The sequence below is a fragment of the Gavia stellata genome, chromosome 12 (assembly GCF_030936135.1).
Source record: "Gavia stellata isolate bGavSte3 chromosome 12, bGavSte3.hap2, whole genome shotgun sequence".
Taxonomy (NCBI): domain Eukaryota; kingdom Metazoa; phylum Chordata; class Aves; order Gaviiformes; family Gaviidae; genus Gavia; species Gavia stellata.
The window spans coordinates 24,878,685-24,897,044 of record NC_082605.1 but is presented as its reverse complement, the minus strand read 5'-3'; the positions used below and the strand labels follow the sequence as shown (position 1 = coordinate 24,897,044).

Below are 18,360 nucleotides of genomic sequence, written 5' to 3'. Positions count from 1 at the left end.
CTCCCGCGCCGCGGTTTTGTCTGGGGGCAGGAGCCTGCCGGAGCGTCGGGTGCCCGGGGAGGGGACAGGGTGGAGCCGCCGGAGAGCCCTCCAGCCGCGGGCCGGGGACAGGGGCAGGGGCGGCCGGGCTGCTCCTGGGAGGGGGCGGAGGCGGAGCAGCGCAGCCCGGGGCGGTGAGCGCCGGGCGGGGAGAGGCGCAGCGGGGACACGGCTGCCTCCAGCGGGGACGCGGTGGTGCGGGAGCTGCCACCCACCCTCTCTGCCGCCAGGCTCTATGTGGGACGGAGCTGGCCATGGAGAAGTTGTACTTTGCGGGGAGCAGCGTGTGGACGATCAACAGCTCTCTGGGGAACGGCAGCCTCCGGCTGGAGAACCAGACCTCCGGGAGGAACAGCACCACGGACCCCCTGAAGAGGAACGAGGACATGGCCAAGGTGGAGGTGACGGTCCTCTGCCTCATCCTGTTCCTCGCCCTGACCGGCAACCTGTGCGTGCTGCTGGCCATCCACACCACCCGGCAGAAGCACTCCCGCATGTACTTCTTCATGAAGCACTTGAGCATTGCTGACCTGGTCGTGGCCATCTTCCAGGTGCTGCCCCAGCTCATCTGGGACATCACCTTCAGGTTTTACGGGCCAGATTTCCTTTGCCGGTTGATCAAGTACTTGCAGGTAGTGGGGATGTTTGCTTCCACCTACATGCTCTTGCTGATGTCCCTGGACCGGTGCTTGGCCATCTGTCAGCCGCTGAGGTCTCTGCACAGGAGGGCGGACCGGGTCTCTGTCCTCCTCACCTGGCTGCTGTGCCTGCTGGTCAGCATCCCTCAGATCCACATATTTTCTCTGAGGGATGTGGGGAATGGGGTTTACGACTGTTGGGCAGATTTCATCCAGCCCTGGGGACCTAAAGCCTACGTCACTTGGATAACCCTCATGGTCTACATCATCCCCGTGTTGATGCTGAGCATCTGCTATGGCTTAATCAGCTTCAAAATCTGGCAGAACGTGAAGCTTAAGACGGCTCACGGGCCCAACGTGGGTCTGAGCTCCAGCTCCTGCAGTGGGACGGCGTTTGCCAGGGTCAGCAGCACCAGGCTCATCTCCAAAGCCAAGATCCGGACAGTCAAAATGACCTTCATCATAGTCTTAGCTTTCATAGTGTGCTGGACTCCCTTTTTCTTTGTGCAGATGTGGTCTGTGTGGGACACGAATGCTCCGCAGGAAGGTATGTCCTCTCCCCTCCCATAGCCCTACGTTTGCATGGACTGCTTAGCTCAGCGGCTGCAGGGACACCGACAGCAGACTCGTGGGCTGTGAGGGACAGCCAGAAACTGCTCTGAGCTGGGTCTCGGGGGGCTGGGGGGGAGACATGAAAAAGTCCTGCACATGGAAAAACCACCCGACAGGCAGCAGCGGCTGTGCCTGAGCTTCCTTGGTGCAGGCGAGGGCTAGCGTAGCCCCCGGCAAACGCAGGGGGGCCGGGCTGTGTGGATGGTGGCTCGGGAGGTTTTCACTGTCCCCAGGTGTGTGAGCTCAGCCCCCCCGGGGCCGCTCTGGGGTCCCCGGTGGTTTGATTGCCCACCCCGGGTGCTGGGGCGTCCCGAGGGCTGCGTGGGAGCTGAGCCCCCACCGGTGCCCAGGGCTGGGGCGACCGCAGGAGAAACCTGCGCAGCGTTAGTGCCCAACTTCTTTTCTTTCACTGTATCATTTTGTCCTCACTCACTTCTTTGCTTTCTACTCTTTTGCCCTCTTTTCCTGCTCCTCTTCTCCCATTTCCATCCACCCCTGGACTGCGCTGCTGTTATTTTCTCTCTGACTGGAGCACAGTTCCTGCAGTAAGCCACTGATTTATGAGCAAAGGCTTTTCCTAAAGGACGTCGTGTCACTGATTTGCCATTTTTTATACTTGGCGCTGGCTGCTCCTGTCGTCACTAAGGTTGCAGACAGAGAAAAATATATTACCCTCCTTGGTCTCTCACGCTTGTAGCTCTGCAAGTCTGTGCTGTCCCCCGGCGGAGGTGGCCGATGGTCCCTCTGCACCCACAGGGAGAACCGTCTGGGAAAGCTTAAAAGAAAAAATCTGTGGGAGCAAGGGCAAAAAAGTGCTTCCAGGCACAAGTCCTCCTTGGACAGGCTGACCCAACTCAACAGCAATGCTGAGTCTGGGGATGTCAAAGACCGATGAGGAGCTGCGACCCCCGCCCGGCTCCCCTGGCAGCCCTGCCGCGGCAAGGGCTTTGCGGCGGAGGGCACGGCTCGCTTACACCGTGCACTCTTCTTTAACCCTATTCCAGCTATACATTGCTCCGTGGAAAACCTGATGTTTCCTGCAGCCTGCGCACATCTCTTCTCCCATAGACCAAAGCTGATAGCCTGGCTCCAGCTCTCCTAACTTGCCTTTATTGCTTCTCTGTGCCCCTTTTATTTCAGGTGGAGAAGTGAAGCACAGCTTTTTAAACCTCCCTTCGGGCTCCAGGCAGCCGTCTCTTGGTTTTCCGCCTGATTTAGGCTGGTTGAAACTTCTAGTTTTCAGATACGCCCTGGGATGAAGCAGCGTCTCTCCCTTTCGCTGTATTTCAAACCTGCAGTCTCCAGGGCTTCCACCTGACTCATCGGCAAACAAACCTCTGCCGCTCCGCTGATTCCTGCGGCGAGGAGCGGGGGGATGGCCGGGGTGTTCACCGATCACACCCTGCGGGCTGCTGTGGGCAAGTTCACCCTGTGCAATTGGCCCCGCGATGCCTTTCCTTTTCTGCTTTGCGTTTACGTAGTGAGAAAAGCTCCAGCCGTGCCGAGTTGTAGCAAACTCCCCTCTCCTTCATGGTTCTGTTGCTCAGGGGCCCGTGTCTGCAGTGAAGGGTGGGAGTTTTGCCAGAGCATTTGCTGGAGGCTTTCATGGCACAGGGAGGCAAAGCCTCGGGTGGGTTATTGTGGATAGCAAGTGCCGGGAGACCCCAGCCCTTCCTCCCAGGCCCACCCTCCTCCTCGCTGGCTGCCCAGAGGCACGACAGGGGTGGCAGGGTCAGACGTCTCTGCAGAAGAAACGGGCTTTGCCTGCTGCGCTCCTGACAGTGTTGCCCTGCATCCCGGATCTCCTTTCTTTGCACTGAGGCTCGGGCTGCCTTGGCCGGGCAGCATCGCGGGGCGCCTGGCAGAGGTGTACTCCGCAGCAGAAAGGGAATTTGGCTGTTGCTCATCTTGCAGGCTTTGCAGTCTGCATGGGCGTAAGTCAGTGAAGGAAGAGAAGCAGGCGGGCAGGGTGCTCACTGCGCAGCCCGGCAGCAGCGGGGCCCCGTCACGGCTGCGACACCGATGGGCTGCACCCCGGGAGGTGACGAGCAGGTGGCAAAGGCTGTGTGATGGAGGGTCGCCTACTTAGAAAATGTTTGGTTTTCTCCACATAGGCTGTCATAAAGAGTGTCCCTGGCAAGGGGAAGTCTGTTTATACCCAGTTGAATCCTAATTAATGCTGAGCAGGCACCCTGCAGTTTTCTGCCTGTGCATTGCATCCCGGAGCATGGTGAGACGCAGGTCTTGGGCGTTAGCAGAGGGATGCACAGCGTTTGGTCTGCTGTGGGTAAAGCTCCCATACTGCTCCCAGCCGATCCCTGGCCCGGAGTGCCTCAGGCCATGCTTTCACCTTCGCAGGGTGCAAAGTCTGCTGCTGTTTGATGTGTGTCAGGGGTAAAAGGTAAGGCTGTAAAGAAAACAAACTGAAGAAGCCCTCCTTTCCTAGTTGGTGAAGTGATAATCCGAGACACTCACCCTACTCTTACTGATCCACTTCAGTATATTTCTACACGGGTCTTCCTCCCTTCATAAAAACAACTTCATTGAAACAAGGCAAGCGAAGTGCGGAAGCTGCCCCCCAGCCCCGCATGGTGCCAGGTGGAGCGGCAGGATGGGGCTGGGTCCCACGCTGCTGCCCACCCGCCTGGCCCCGCTCCCCCTCTCCCCCAGCCACGCTATCGCCCTGCTCCGCACCCCGGCTCCACGGAACGCCAGGGCCCCGCAGCCCCTTTGGCGTCCCTTCCCCATGGAAGGGGGGTCCCTGCCTTGGGGCAGATGAGAGTGCCTAAATGTCAGTGCCGAACGCTTTGGAGCCCTGCTGCGGTGCCGGGCTCGTCGGTCTGCTGCATGCCTGGGGAGGGGCTGGGGCTATCAGCCTGATACCACATACCCGGGCCAGGCAGCGGCCATCCCCATTTTGCTGGCCATGCAAACCTACAGCCTCTGTAAGTGTGGGTTGGAGCTACAGGTTATGATTCAGGTGTCAGCTTAAGCACCAGGGATCCTTCGCAGACCGTTGGTTGGAAGGCTTCTGCTGCACAGACCTTACAGATGATACACATTACGTGTGGCATTTTGACCTTTGAGTCAAAGTTGGCTTATAGCATCTGTGAAGATAATAGTGAGGCTGTGAAGCAGTGTAACTCTGTTATATTGGTCCCTTAATCTTGGGAGCTGGTGCCCTGAAACGTGGGCTGTGAGTGATAGCATCTACCTGTATGTGGGAATTAGTGAGTGGTCCTCATTTCATCTCACTTCTGCAGCAGCCTTCGCAGCAGAGGCCCCGCAGCCCTTCCCCGGGCGCAGCCTCCTGCCTCTGCCGAGCCCTCCCGACGGCGCAACATCCCCAGCCCCGCTGCGGGGCACGTTCAGAGCCTGGGCAGAGGGAGCGTCCCCGAGGGGCAGAGCTTGCTCTTTGCAGCTCCTCTCGGGGATCTCCAGCAGTCCTGCCAGAGAGGGGAGAGGTCCACGCTTAAGACCTGCCATGCAGTAAGCTCCGTGAAGTTCAATTTATCTCCCGCAGAGAGAGAAGAGCTGAGTCAGCCATGGCTGGATTTTTTTTAAGTGGATAGAAATGCTATGATGTATTTCAGGTCTTGCGCTTAGGATTTGTAAACCATTCCCCATAGATTTCTTTTAGCGTATGCTTGAAATTAAAAGCGGTTGGACCAGACATCACTAGAGCAGGAATTGTGTATGAGTTGGCTAAAGATGAATTTGGAAACTAATACTCATTATTCTAGTTTAAAAAACTGTGAGTGGATTTTTGCAGAGGCAGAAAGGGACCAGAAACAGCCAAACCCACACAGGCACCCTTACTGCTGGCACCTCCCCTGAGAGCACATGGAGATGAGAAGTTGGGCTGAAAACATGGGGAGCAGAATAAAAGCTCTGCCCCCCCACCCCCACCCCCCCGCCCGCAGCCGCTTCATGGAGGTGCTGCCCCGCGGGGGGCCAAGGCTGCCCCTCCTTGTCCCGGCTGCCATGGCGGGTGCGAGTCCCACCGTCCCCTTCTCACCAGGAGGCACCGACCTGACCTCTCAGGTGGGACAGTCGGGTACTTTGTGCGCTGGGAATGGAGAGCAGCAGCAGGAGACTTGACGTCCTGGCACCACACCGCAACCATCGCCTCCTGTCCCCAACATCACGCTTGCAGCCAGGAGCCATTGCCAGGCTCCCGGGCTTCATTACTGAAATGGGAATGGCTGTCATTTCCCCTGGCAGAGCATCGTATGTGAAAAATTAATTCGGGGAAAGAAAAATGCCACCGCTCCCCAGGGCTGGGAGAGCACTGGCCAAAGGCACGGATGGGGCCGGGCTGGCAGGCACTGTTCTCTCAGCTGGATTTTGGTGGTGGGGACAGCCCAGGAGCAGGGGACACCCCGGGGCTGGGGGGGAACGTGGCTTCCCCACAGCTCGAGCAGATGAAAGCTGCTAGTCGGCCCCAAATTGGCCACTGGTGGGGAAAAATGAGCTACTCGGCTCTTTTTGTTCCAGGTCCTCCTCTTTGCCATGGCAACTCCAAGAGGCCGCGCTCCCTCCTGCCCGCTTTGGACACAGTAAAGGCAAATTGTGCAGATGATGCTGGGGGCAGCTCTGCCTCTTGGCGAGGCATTTCTAGGGTAATGCCGAGCAGGCAGCAGCGCAGAAGCTGAGTGGGGGAAAAGCAGCTCTTCTGGGGGGAAAAACCTAAAACCAAGTTGCTTAAACCCAGACTTGCTCCCCCCTTTTTTGTTCGCCAGCTCTTCTTCACTCTCGTGCTGACCGTGGTGTTCCTGCAGGCAGGGCAGCCCACCCCTGGCACGGGAGGAGGCGTTGTGGTGCTGGCAGAGTGCGGGGCTCTCGGCAGAGCCCACCGCAGCGTGTGCCCAGCGCCCACCTCCCCAGGGTGGTGTTCTCGCCGCCCGCACCGTGCCCTGACACTGCCGTGCTTTCTGCCTTGCAGCCTCCCCCTTCATCATCGCCATGCTCCTGGCCAGCCTCAACAGCTGCTGCAACCCCTGGATCTACATGCTGTACACGGGGCACCTCTTCCACGACCTGGTGCGGCGCTTCCTCTGCTGCTCCACGCGCTACCTGAAGTCGCGGCCGGCGTGCGACCTGAGTGTCGGCAAGAAGAGCAACTCCTCCTCCTTCGTCCTCAGCTGCAAGAGCACGAGCCAGAGGAGCTTCACGCATCCATCCACGACGTGAGGGCATCGCCAGCCAGGACCTCGCTCCACCGCCATGCTGCCTCCAGCGCTTCTCTGTGAAAAGCTGGGATTTGGACAAGCAAGGGGGTTTCTATATAAATAGGTGTATATATGTCTGTGTGCGTGTAAGCATGTACAGCGGTCATTATTTAACTGAGGCGGGAGCAGGGGAGGACTTCTGTGGTCCAAGTTTCAGTGCTGCCTGGGAGTGAGTGCCACGAACCTGCTTCTGAGCCCCCATCCACTGACATGGGTGGCTTTTAGATACCACCGGGAGGGACGGGTTTTGCCCCGAATGATCCTGCGCTGCTGGGGCAGGTGCGCTACGTGCCCGTCGGATGCAAGGGGCTGCAGCACAGGGTGATAGGTGCCACCCCGGGCACACGGGCGTCAGGCACCCGGCCCCACCTCTGCCTGCAGCAGGAATCCCACGGGATGGCAGCGCCCGGCTGGGAGAGAGCCGCAGGCACTGCGCTCTCAACGCGGGTGTGCTTGCTTCGCTTGAAGTGCTGTGGGGCAGAGGCAGCCCCATCCCTGCATCCCTGCTCGGTGCCAGCCCTGCTTCCCCCAGCCCGGCCCTGCTCGTGCAACTGCCAGGACAGAGCAGGGCAGTCCCGCCGCCACGGGCTGCGGAGGCAGTGGGGACAGGGCTGGGGACAAACTCCCGGGGGACAACGCTAACGCCCGGGTGTCCCTACCCCACCAGCTCTGCTCCGTGCGCCGTGTGAGGCTGCGCAGACGGGTCAGCAGGAGCCGGGGGAGTGGACACGACGGCAGGGCCAGGGAACCTGTGCAATAACACGTTTGCTGAGTGTGCACAAAAGCTTCTCTGAAGGCAGGTGTGTGGGATTACAGCTGCACTCCATGGGGTTTAATGGAAAAAATCCCATCGAGTCCCCCAAGGCCAAGCTTTTGCTTTGGGTTTACCGCAGATAGCATTTAGTCTTTTACACCAATGCAATTTTCTTGCTTTGTAACGCACAAGGTCATGCTGATAGCATGGATTTTTTATTGTTAAGAAATACCTGTAAATAAAGTTTTCTGACTGTGTCTTGATGGAAAGCGGGAGGGGAAGTGCAGAAGGAGCACTAGGTGATTGAAAGAAGTGAAGGAAACCAATGGGAAACAACGCTTTAAACACAAGACCCAAGTACACTCAGCGTAACAGTGCTTTTGTTTATAGAGTAGCGCACCAAGCACTGAAGATCTGCACACCACTTTATTCCGTAGCATGAAGCTAGCTGTGGCACAGCCTTGGACAGCTGGGGTGGAGTGCAGCTCTGGCTGAAGGCGGCGGGAGCTTTCCCACGAATTCGGTGGGATCCGGTGGCTGCGGACGGATGCTCCTGCCTCTGCTCGCGCCGCCTCCCGAGCTGCAGCTGGCAGGGAGATGTGCAGAAGCAAGGCCTGCATGCGGTCAAAGGGTAATGTGTTGGGAATGAATATGAAAAATGCATTTAAATGTGTACTTTATTTTTTCACTGTCATCAACAGGTACATTTTCACCTTTCATGTCCTGGCATTCCCTTGTTTTTTTCCTAGTAGCTTCAAGTGAGCGCTCAGCACATTTGCTGAATACAACCCAGCAGATTCAGTCTCAGCATATTTTACCAGACTGGTTTGAATCCCTAGGAAAGCATACAGCATTTTCCTCCCGTGTTCATCTTCTTTCTCCTTGAGAGTAATCATCTCCTGCGCAAAACAAGGAGGGGGCTTCCCATTTTATCGTGAACCCGGGGGCCTGGTGCATCCTCCATCCGCGAGGAAGGAAACGCAATGTGGCGATAGATTTCACCGGGACCGATGCGCAGAGCAGGGAGGAAGCTTTGGGAGAGGCAGGGCATTGCCTTGTGAGCCCTGGGTGCAATTACTGGCTGCGGTGCCGGGGTCAGGCAGGGCCGTGCCCCTCCGTGTGGGGACACTGCGATCGCCAGCCGAGTGATGCTGCAGGCCACGGCCGAGCTCCCGTGCTGTCCCCAGGCTGCAGTGAAATGGGGACAGGGAGAGGAGCTCCAGCTTTGTCGCAGTGGAAGGATATTGAACGCGCTGCTGAAGAACTTTTCATAAGGGTCAAAAGCAAAACAGAGGTGCTGACAAGTGAGCGGCGTGTGCTCCACGTGTGGGGAGCCCATAGATCACTGCAGTGGGGAGATCAGAATTTTGGGGGTTTTTTGGGTTCAGGCTGTGAACTACTAGAACAAAAAAAAAATTAAAAAGAATATAATCCCAGTATGGTTTTTAATTACTTTTATTCCCACAAAAAGCTTTAAAAAATGCTCATAATAGAGTGTTTTTGGAGACTTTTTTCCCCTACCAATATCTAAATATCTTTCTTTTTGTACCACTCCATCCATCTTGAGGCCAGGTGATGCTAGAGCATGGGTGCTCTACTGCTGTGGAATACTGGAAGTCCACAATCCCAAGCCATTGGAAGAGCACCAGTAGAAAATCTGGCTCTTTCTTGTTCTTGGCATGGCACTAGAAGAGAGGTTGGCTCCAAGTCTTTGTCGGAAGCCAAAGGAAAAAAGCACATGAATACAATTGAGAATAACCTCTGAACAGCAAGACCTCCTGGGCCCTGATTCAGCAAAGCACTTAAGGCCAGAGCCCATCAAGCGGTTACGTGCCTCCAAGTTAAGGTACGGCTTCATGGAAGATGGACTAAACAGATTAATTGACAATACAAGGGAGGAAATAGCTCCAAATTGGACTTTTTTCCTCATCCTCGTGTTTTCACTGGAGCGGCTTGGAGTGGGCAGCATCCTGGAAGGAGGCTCCTTCCTCCACTCCCCTCCACACATCTGGGCGAGCCCCGCGGGTGCTATGGGAGGGGGACTGGCCGGAGGGAAGGGCGCGAGGCAGGCCGTTGGACATGGGTCTCCTCCCTTGGGGCAGAGCCTGAGGGGTTCGCACGGTCCTGCGACCCTGGCGCCGGGACGGCAGCTAAAGCAGTGCCGGGCACGGAGCAGCGGCACAGCCCTTGCAGTGTAAGGTAAGCACGCTGCTGTAGGTTAGAGCTTGCCCAGCATCAAACAAGCAAGCACGTAGTAAGTATCCTCCCTGAGAAACAAGCCAAAGCTTTACGTAAAGCCAAGATTGTCAATTCTCGAGTGAAGTTATCAAAAGCCGTTTGTTCTCGTTGCTCCCCGTGGTGCCGCCCGGCTGCCCCCTCTGCAGCCCCGGCGCTCCCGGGCGATGCGCAGGGCAGCTGCCCACCTGTGCTCTACTGCCGTTGAATCCTGACCACAAAGCGTGACGATGCCCCGTAATTAAGTAGTGAGTGTCAGGCTGCCACGAGTGGTTTTGCAATTGCCGGTGGCCCAGGCCCAGCACATACTCCCAGGAGGCAAACACAGTGTTTCATGCACTAATTGATCTGGTTTTCAAAGCTTTGCTGAAATGCAAACACACATGAAAAAAGAAAAGTTTGCTTTCACTATTCTATCCATAAAACTTTTGTGTGGCGTATTTTAATACAGAAGCTTCCACAACAACAATTATTTGCAGCAAATAATAATAATTCATATGCAAGTATTTGTCTTAGTGTCACGCTAGACCCGAGGGATGGAGACGCAGGCGGGGTTTGGTCGGTTGTCCAGCAGCATCTCTGCACCGTCACTTCTCACTCTGCTGCTGCAGGTCGTGGCCCAGGGCTGTGGTCCAGGAGATGCTGCGGTCCCTCCCGCAGGAGCAGGGTGTGATGCTGGGGGTCCTGGAGGGCAGAGGGCTCTCCCTGGGCTGCTCGCCCAGCCTCCATGGGCTTCTCTTCTCTTAAAGCTGCTGGCTTTGGGATGGAGTAAGGGGCAGCCCGGTGTGCCTCTGTCTGCAGGGAGCATCCCTGACAGCCAGCTCTGCCGCGGGGCCCTGCTGCGCTGCGCAGGTCCCTGGGCACGGGTGTGCGTGTGCCCGCGGGCAGGGCACGCTGCAGGAGCCAGGGAAACCTGCGCAGAGGGGCGGTCGTGCGAGGGCGGGTTGGGGCGGCTGTAGGGACCTAGATCTCCTTCCGGAGAGCGACTCTGATGTTGCTGCAGATCTTGGAGAGTGCCTCAAAGAGCGGGTCGCAGAAGGTGTGGATGCAGAGGGAGTAGATTCGGCTGACACACTGGATCTCTATCAGGTAGCTCTTGATGCAGGGCACCACTGCCCAGATGTGGCAGAAGGAGATGAGGGCGAAGAGGAAGCCCCAGATGACTGCCAGGGGGATGCCCAGGATGGCAGAGAGCAGCCGGTAGCACCAGTACTTGCTGACGGTGAAGGTGGTGTAGCTGGTTTTCCAGACACCGTCAAAGCTGTATGTTCCCACAGGCTCAGCTATCACGTCCTCAAAATCCACCTGGGAGGAGAGAAGACGGAGGTAAAGGGGGTTTGGGGGGGTTAGCAAGGGCTCCAGTGCAAGGATGAGGATCCGCTGCAACGTGGGAGGAGAGCCCGAATGGAGGGGGCTGGGGAGAGCCAGGGCCGTGCTGGGGACACACGCACGGATCCCCTGTACCCCCCCGCGCGAGGACAAACCCCGGTGCGGCAGGAGGGCCGCTGCAAGGGCAGGAGATGGCGTGGGGCTCCCGGCGCTGCCCGGCCTCAGCCCGTGGGCACGCGGCACGCAGGCTCAACCCGCGGCACGAAAGCCCAGGCTCGGCTGCTCCGGACACGCTCCCCGCTCCCAGATCCCGAGCTGTGGACGGTGCTGCCAGGTGCCGGGGCCAGGCGTCAGTCCTCGGAACGGGAGCTGTGCGTGGGAGTGTTTACTCCGGAGGAGGCCAGAGCCCGTTCCTACCCTTTTTTAGCATTCAGGGACGTGGGCTGCCTGCTCGGCAAGAGGGTGGTTTGTGCTAATAAAAATCCAACAGCCCTCTTGATTTACGATTTATTTATTTATATCTGTGGCGGCAAGGTGCTCAATTCTGTCTGTCTGCGTTCTGTCCGAAGAGGGAGAGAGATCGGCTTGGCCATGCCCTTACAGGGATAGTGCTGTTACATACAGGCATCAGAGTGTCTCTGAATGACAAGTACTCTTAAAAGCCTCTGAACTACGCATAGAGATCTCATTGTGGTATAACTCATTTTTAGGGGATGCATGAGCCAAGCTATTTGTCTTGAAAAAGAGCATTGCCTTTCCTTGGGAAGCTAATGTGTCTGTTTATACATTTATGTTAAATTGCAATATCCGTTCTGGTTTTGGAAGCAGTTTGATCATAAAATCATTCTGCATCATCTTTAATTTCCTGGAGCGGGGAGGAGGTACTGGGAGAAATACTGTCGCGGATTGGGAATCAGCAGCCAGGTTAGCTGGTCCTGGAGCGCCTGTCAGCAGCTCCCGGGAAAGCGCTGCCGCCCGGGTGGGCTGGGAGCCGAGCAGCAGGTCGCTGCACAGCTGCCCCAGTGCCTGATGAGCTAATCAGGGATCAATTAACGAAGGGAGCAGCAGGCTATAAAAGGAGAGTCTCTGCCTCACTGCTGCTTTTGCTAACAGTGTACCTGAAGTGGGTCTGGAGGAGCAGTAGGGGCAGAGGCTGAATCCTGAGCTGAGCCCGGACACGGCCCCAAGGCAGGTACTGCTCCCTTGCTCTATTGCTTTTCCTGGCAGGAGGCTTTTAAAGCTCTGCAAAGCCTCTGCGGCTGGTGCCGCTACTGTAACGTGGTCTCAGATTCCGGCTGTTGCACTGTAATGCTCAGGAGGGGTTTACCTGTGGCCAGGTGAACCCTTCAGCCTCCAAAGCACTCTGCTTCCCTGCTTCCCTCCGCTGGATGCCTCTCTACCTGCTGCGCTTCAAGGGCATGGCGTGCTTTAATGCCCAGGGTGTTTTCGAGTGTGTTGCTGCCCACCGGAGAGTGGGGAGGCTTTGGCTTTCCCTTCGGGATGCTGTTGGACAGCAGGAGGGTGAGTTGTGCTTCCCCCTCCGGGGGCTGGCTCTGCCCTCCCTCCCCAGCCTTATCAGCCTTGCTATTTTTAAGGTGGGAGGAATGCTAGGTAGCTTGAGCAAACGCTCTGAAAACTTCCAAAGCTGATGAAGCAGCAGTGTGGCCATGTAAGTGGGTAAGCTTGAAAACCCTCTTAAAGCTTCTGGGGATCCTGAGTTGGGAAAAGGCAGGGGTGGGGTGGGGGAACGGGGCTGGTATGAGGGGTTAGGGGTGGCCTGGAAGGTGCTGGCATTACCCCCCAGTAGCAGCTGGTGACATCTCCAAGCTGGGGAGCAGGTAGGTGTGCCCCGGAGTGCTGCCTGGCACTGGGGGTGAGCGGGCTGAAGGCTGTCCGGTCCTCGCCGCACCGGCAGCGTGGCCGATGGCAGGGTGGTGCTGCTGTAGCCCGCTGCGCTTCCGAGCCCTGGGCCAAGGCTGTTCAGACGCGCTGGCACGGTGCAGCACAGATGTGGGACGTGCTGCTGGGAATGTGCTGAAGATACCGAGGTGCCTGGTAGCTGTCACGGGCACGGCTCGCTGTGCCTGAAGGATGCCCATCTATGGCTGTCACTGTCAGGGCTCATCTCGGGGGCTTTTAACTTGACCATGCCCACGGTTTTAGCTGTAACAGTAATTTAATGCACAAATGCAATCTTGCATTTCACCAGTACGATCAAGTTCATGGCCCGTTCCAAAGCCTTTGTGAACAGGCTTTGTCCCTTCTGGCATGTCATCCTCTTTGATCTCTCAATACAGTTTTAACAAGACCCTTCCATCTCCTCCTGTTCTCCTTTGGGCCAAAATTATTTATGGCAAAATGCTAACGAAGCTTAGAGCAACCGAGCTCCAGTGGTAAGCGTTCGGGAAAAAGCTTCCCTGTCCAGCTAGACTGAGAACTCCTCTTGATCAAAAATAGACGGAGGAGGCTTGCTGCACCCTCCTGCTGCCATGTGGGAGAAACAGTCTTCTTCCAACTAGGACAACAGGTATCTAAATGCTCTGGTGCTCAGATTGTCAGGTCTTGAAGATTAGCAGTCTTTTTCCAAGGTTCCCTTTAAATCGGTGATATGGGCTGACCCTGTTTTATTTTTGGCTCCTGACTTACTGGTACAAAGGAGGATGTCGCCATAAATTTTCAAGCTACAGCCTGTGAAGTTGGAGAGTGCATTCAAGGAATGGGAAATACTGTGTTAATCAGAGCCATGCACAGCACACGGCCACCCAGCCGGCATCCGGACGCCCCGGCAGCAGGGTTGTGCCTCGTAGCAGGTTATCTCCCTGCAGCCTGCGGTAATGCCGCCTCTTGAGGGACGTATACCAGGGACTTACAGCCCTGGCTGAGGTCAAGCCAAATACAGAATGACAATGCCAATATACTGATTGCATTAAGGAGGCAGCGATGCTTCTAAAAACCAGGGCTGAGAAAATCCTACCTTTACAACATCCTCGTTTATACGCTTTGGGTCTCTGTTCACCAGGTCGATCTCCTTGGTGTGCTGGTCCTTGATGATGATCCTCTCCTCCAGCTCGCTCTGTTCCTCTGCCATGGCTGCTCTGCCGCCAGCTTGGCTCCCGACGGTCACAGAGCGGGGAACTGGGGCTCTGCGGGGGGAGGACCTGGGGGAGGGCAGGGTGTGGAGGCGCTGGCCCCCCCGCCGCCCGCAGCAGCTGCCCTGCGCCCCTGGCAGTGCTCCAGGCTAAAATTAATGGTGCACCTCCTGCGGCTGCCCCGAAGCAGCCCTTAAAGGGGCTTTGCTGGGGACAGCCCCCGCGGTGTCACCTCCGGGGGGGCAGAGCTGCAGGGGGCTGGTGGCCCTCGAGCCGGGGCGAGGGTGGCACGGGGGGTGGGGGTGCAGCCCCCCGGCCCAGCTGCGCAGCTGGGATTCTCGCCTTGCGTGGGGAAGCAGTGCAGGGAAAATGATGTCCAAATTGGAGCAAAAATCCTCAAGAGCCTGAGAGAAATAGCTGTTTATGAGAGAAATAGTTGTTTACGAATCTGTAAACGCAGCGACTCAGAGGAGACAGGAATAGTGTCTATAAATATCGCCCAGAGAAGCTGCGTTGTCCTGGGACAGGCAGTGAGCCTGGGGGTCCCTCCAGGAGCCCAGAAGGTGTCTTATGGTATCAGCTTGGATTCCTTCAATTCCAGCTTTTTCGTACAGAGAAACTCAAGGAAATCCAATTGATTGACCCACAGATCTATAATGGTTGGGGTATCTGCTTTGTGAACACTGGGCACAGTGACATTAACCTATTAATGAAGATTTATTTAACTTGTGCTGTATTTTGGTAATCCTTATTAATCTCTTCAGTGGTCTCTTGGTTTTCGTGAAGATTTGTTTAAAACTAATGGTTTTGTGAAAAACAACAAACAAAACCAGCCACCCACCCAAAGCTTCTGTTAAATCAGTTGAGAGGGAAGGATGCACGGCTCGTTAAGGAGGAGGGATCAGGGTCTGGGAGGTGTCTGCATGACTGCTGGGCATGGAAGCGGCCACTTCGGAGCTCATGTGCTTGGCTGGCAGGGGGGGGATGTTAACTGCAAAAGGCTGCTGCCTTCCAAAAACATCAGTGCCTGTGCAGTGCCGTCCTTATCAAATCCATGTGGCTGGCTGCCTGGAGCTTTCAGCGCTGCAATGGTTTTGTTCCAGCCCTTTGAGTTGATAGAATACAGTGCAAAATGGGATCGTGTTCTTTCATTTGGCCGAGGCGTAGCAGGTCTCTCGGGCGTATTCATTTTTCCTCGAGAACTTGTGATGGTGAGGGCCTGGCTGAGCGTTGCTGCAAGTCGAAGGCTGCCAGACTCCTCTAACTCCTGCTGCCCGCGGTGTTTTTTCAGTATTTTTTCTGTAGTCAGGATGGTACCTTAGTCTGGAAACTGTTTTTCTTGGGATTTCTGCTCTAGTGAAAGCAGATGTGGTGATGCTCTGGGGTGTGACACATCCATGGCTAAAACTGTGGTGACTGCAGCTTGTCAGAGACCTCCCTGACCCCTTCTGTAGGGAAAGAAAGGGCAGAACCGGGGGTGGAAAGTAACCATGCAAACCCATGGGGTTTTGCAAAAGTAAAGGAGGCACCTGCGGAGAAGGGACAAATTCTGTAAAGGTTTGAGTGTTGGGGTTGTGGGTGTAAATCTGGGCAGGTTGCTTCTGGAGAGGAGCACCCATCAGCGACCCTGGCTGCGTTCCTCTGGGTGAAAGCACACTGGAAACCCTTCAGCAGCACCGGTTCCATGTCCCTGGATCTCTCGCCGGCGGGGTGGCTCGGTCTGGCCCCATCCCTTTGCCTGCCCGCAGGGTTAGCCGAGCAGCACAGCACTGGGCGCAGCTGCAGCCTTCAAACGCACCCGGGAGGCAGCGAGCTTCTGCCGGGGGTAAAACGTGCCCAGAGCTGTCGGGTGTGGGAGCACCCAGAGCCTGGCTGGAGACACGCTGCCTGCCGGCCTCTGCCCTTCAGAGGGGTTTTTGGAGCTGTGCTCGGCTGGTGACCCGGCCCTCCGACCGCGGTGCCAGCCCTGCCTCCTCCTCAGCAGCAGCTGGAAGAGCCCAAACCCAGCACGGGCTGGCATTGCAAGTAAAAAATCCTCCATGCTTCAAAGCTTTGGGCACCAGCTTTAAGGGCAGACCTGCTCTGTCACGGCTGAATCCCTCTCTGACAAAGTTTCATAGCATCACTGCTGCGGTGGCTGAGCACTACAAGATAGATCGTGAAGGATGTTTTTGCAAAATAAGCTGTTTTCCCCTCACTCTGAGCTGAAGGAACACATTGCTGGCGTGAGCGGAGGCGGCGTGCGTGAGTAACCATGGTCTGATGGAAGAGCAATACTCACTTGGCCGGGAACCAGTGCTGAATTTAGGAGGCACAGCTGCTCCCGGCAGTGCCGTCCCGACAGACGGAGGAGTACGACACAAGGTATTTGCTCTGCTACATTTCCCTTGACCCATCCCTTGTGGAAGGCTTTACACGGGGAACGGGGGGGTTGGTGGCCTGCCCTCCCTGTGGTCCGGGGGCTCGGCCGGCTGCCCCGAGCCGCAGGGCTGAGCGAGGGGACGGCAGTGCGGTCGTGGGGCGCAGCACGCACGCGCCCCTGCTTTGCTGAGCCTTGCCCCACCTCTCGTATGGGATTTCTAACGGCGTGAGTCACTCGCTGTCTTTGGGCTGGGCTGGCCCTTGCTGTCTGCACCTGGGCATGCAGCTTTGGTGTCCAAGGCGTGGGAGTAGGAAAATGTGAACCCGTGTAGTGGTTACATGCAGTTAGTAAGCGTCTCAAGTAGCAATGAGAGAGAGGAGGAATATTCTGTTGCACTGTAGGTGCTATAAATAAATCTATTTCCGAGTACTTTAAGACTGTGAATGGGACACCATGTAAAAGCTTCTGGTGTGCAGAGGCTGCAGTGGACTAACAGTAATATTACTTTGTTAGTAACTAATGACAACCAGAAGTTTAACTGCTAAGTACGGATGATAAAACAACAGCAGTTTTAGCAAATATTAATGCTCCTCTGGGGATGGATATAGATGAGATACATGGGAAGGATTTGCTGGCTGTGGCTTGTCTTGTGGAGAGCCTCTCCCAACCTGACCACGCAAGAGACTCAGATGGCCTTGAATTTCTTGGCAGTGCCCTTTACTAGTACCAACGCACATTTCAGCTGCACAGCAATAAAGTTGTCGTGCCTTTCAATGTGAAGTCCTGCTTTTGTACAACAAATGCATTCCTCCTTCCAAATCGGGGGCTTCTCCTTGTGGAGGTTTCCTTGCACCGCCGTGCCCAGGCTGCAGGCGAGTCCCAAGCTTTGGCTGGTCCTCTCGTTCTGAGTGCAGCTGCCCTCAGCCAGCCCTTGCCCGTACATCTGTCCAGCTCGGAGTGTGGAGGAAGGGGATTCAGGCTCATGCAAAAGACCGTGCAGATTGAGTGTTCCTGCATGCATGGAGCACAGCTGGATGTTTTAAAACCCAGCTCCCCACCCTGGTGCAGGAATCTGGGGTGTGCCCATTACCAGAGGATGGCTCCTACCCTGTAAATGCAATATTGCTGGTGGCCAGTGCACTGCGAAGCCTCTTTTGTTCAGCTCTTTGCTGCTGTCATGCTTTCTTTGCCGTTCTGTGAGCAGCTCCTCTTGAAGCTTTGTGCAGAGGAGGAGGTGCAACTCGGCTGCTGCTGGGGTCACAGTTTTGGTCTGGAGCTTACCGGAGAATCACAGAATCACTGTGGTTGGAGAAGACCTGTAAGATCACCAAGTCCAACCATCACCCCAACCCCACCATGCCCACTAAACCATGTCCCGCAGTGCCATGTCCACATGTTCCTTGAACACCTCCAGTGATGGAGACTCCACCACCTCCCTGGGCAGCCTCTTCCAGTGCTTCACCACTCTCTCAGGAAAGACTTTTTTCCTAATATCCAGCCTGAACCTCCCCTGGCGCAACTTGAGGCCATTTCCTCTTGTTCTATTCTAGTTACATGGGAGAAGAGACCAGCACCCACCTCCCCACACCCCCCTTTCAGGCAGTTGTAGAGAGCGATAAGGTCTCCCCTCAGCCTCCTCTTCTCCAGACTGAACACCCCCAGCTCCCTCAGCCGCTCCTCATCAGACTTGTGCTCCAGACCCCTCACCAGCTCTGTCGCCCTTCTCTGGACACACTCCAGCACCTCAATGTCCTTCTTCGAGTGAGGGGCCCAAAACTGAACACAGCATTTGAGGTGCAAGTATTCAAGAAGCAGGTCTTGGGCACGTGGATTGGTCCTCCTCGTCCTGAAACCTTCCCAAATTGTCAGGCATTGCTTAGGACATGAAGGAGACTCCACCACTTCTGTTTAGCTTGGAGTGTTTTTCCTCCCCTCTGTGTATGTCAAGACTCTGAAGGCTTTTTTCTCCCAGGAAAATGGAAAGTTACATAGGCAGGACCTTCTCCAAAACAAGTGCCATGAAATGCTTGCTTTGCACCTGATGCTTGGAGCGGGGTGCTGCTCCCTTCAC

The 18,360-nt window shown here is 56.2% G+C and overlaps 2 protein-coding genes across 2 annotated transcripts; one reads left to right on the top strand and one right to left on the bottom strand.

The window, feature by feature from the left end:
- Window positions 1-293: 293 nt before the first annotated feature.
- OXTR (oxytocin receptor) lies at window positions 294-6,504 on the top strand. The gene is made up of 2 exons (XM_059823305.1): window positions 294-1,224; window positions 6,235-6,504. Exons 1-2 carry the CDS (start codon window positions 294-296, stop codon window positions 6,480-6,482), a joined length of 1,179 nt encoding a protein of 392 aa, XP_059679288.1. The 3' UTR covers window positions 6,483-6,504.
- Window positions 6,505-8,713: 2,209 nt separating this feature from the next.
- On the bottom strand, window positions 8,714-14,016 carry CAV3 (caveolin 3). Its single transcript, XM_059823175.1, has 2 exons — window positions 13,813-14,016; window positions 8,714-10,814 (listed from the first exon to the last, which is right to left on the bottom strand). The coding sequence occupies exons 1-2, from the start codon at window positions 13,924-13,926 to the stop codon at window positions 10,473-10,475; spliced, it is 456 nt and encodes a 151-aa protein (XP_059679158.1). The 5' UTR covers window positions 13,927-14,016; the 3' UTR covers window positions 8,714-10,472.
- Between the last annotated feature and the right edge of the window lie 4,344 nt (window positions 14,017-18,360).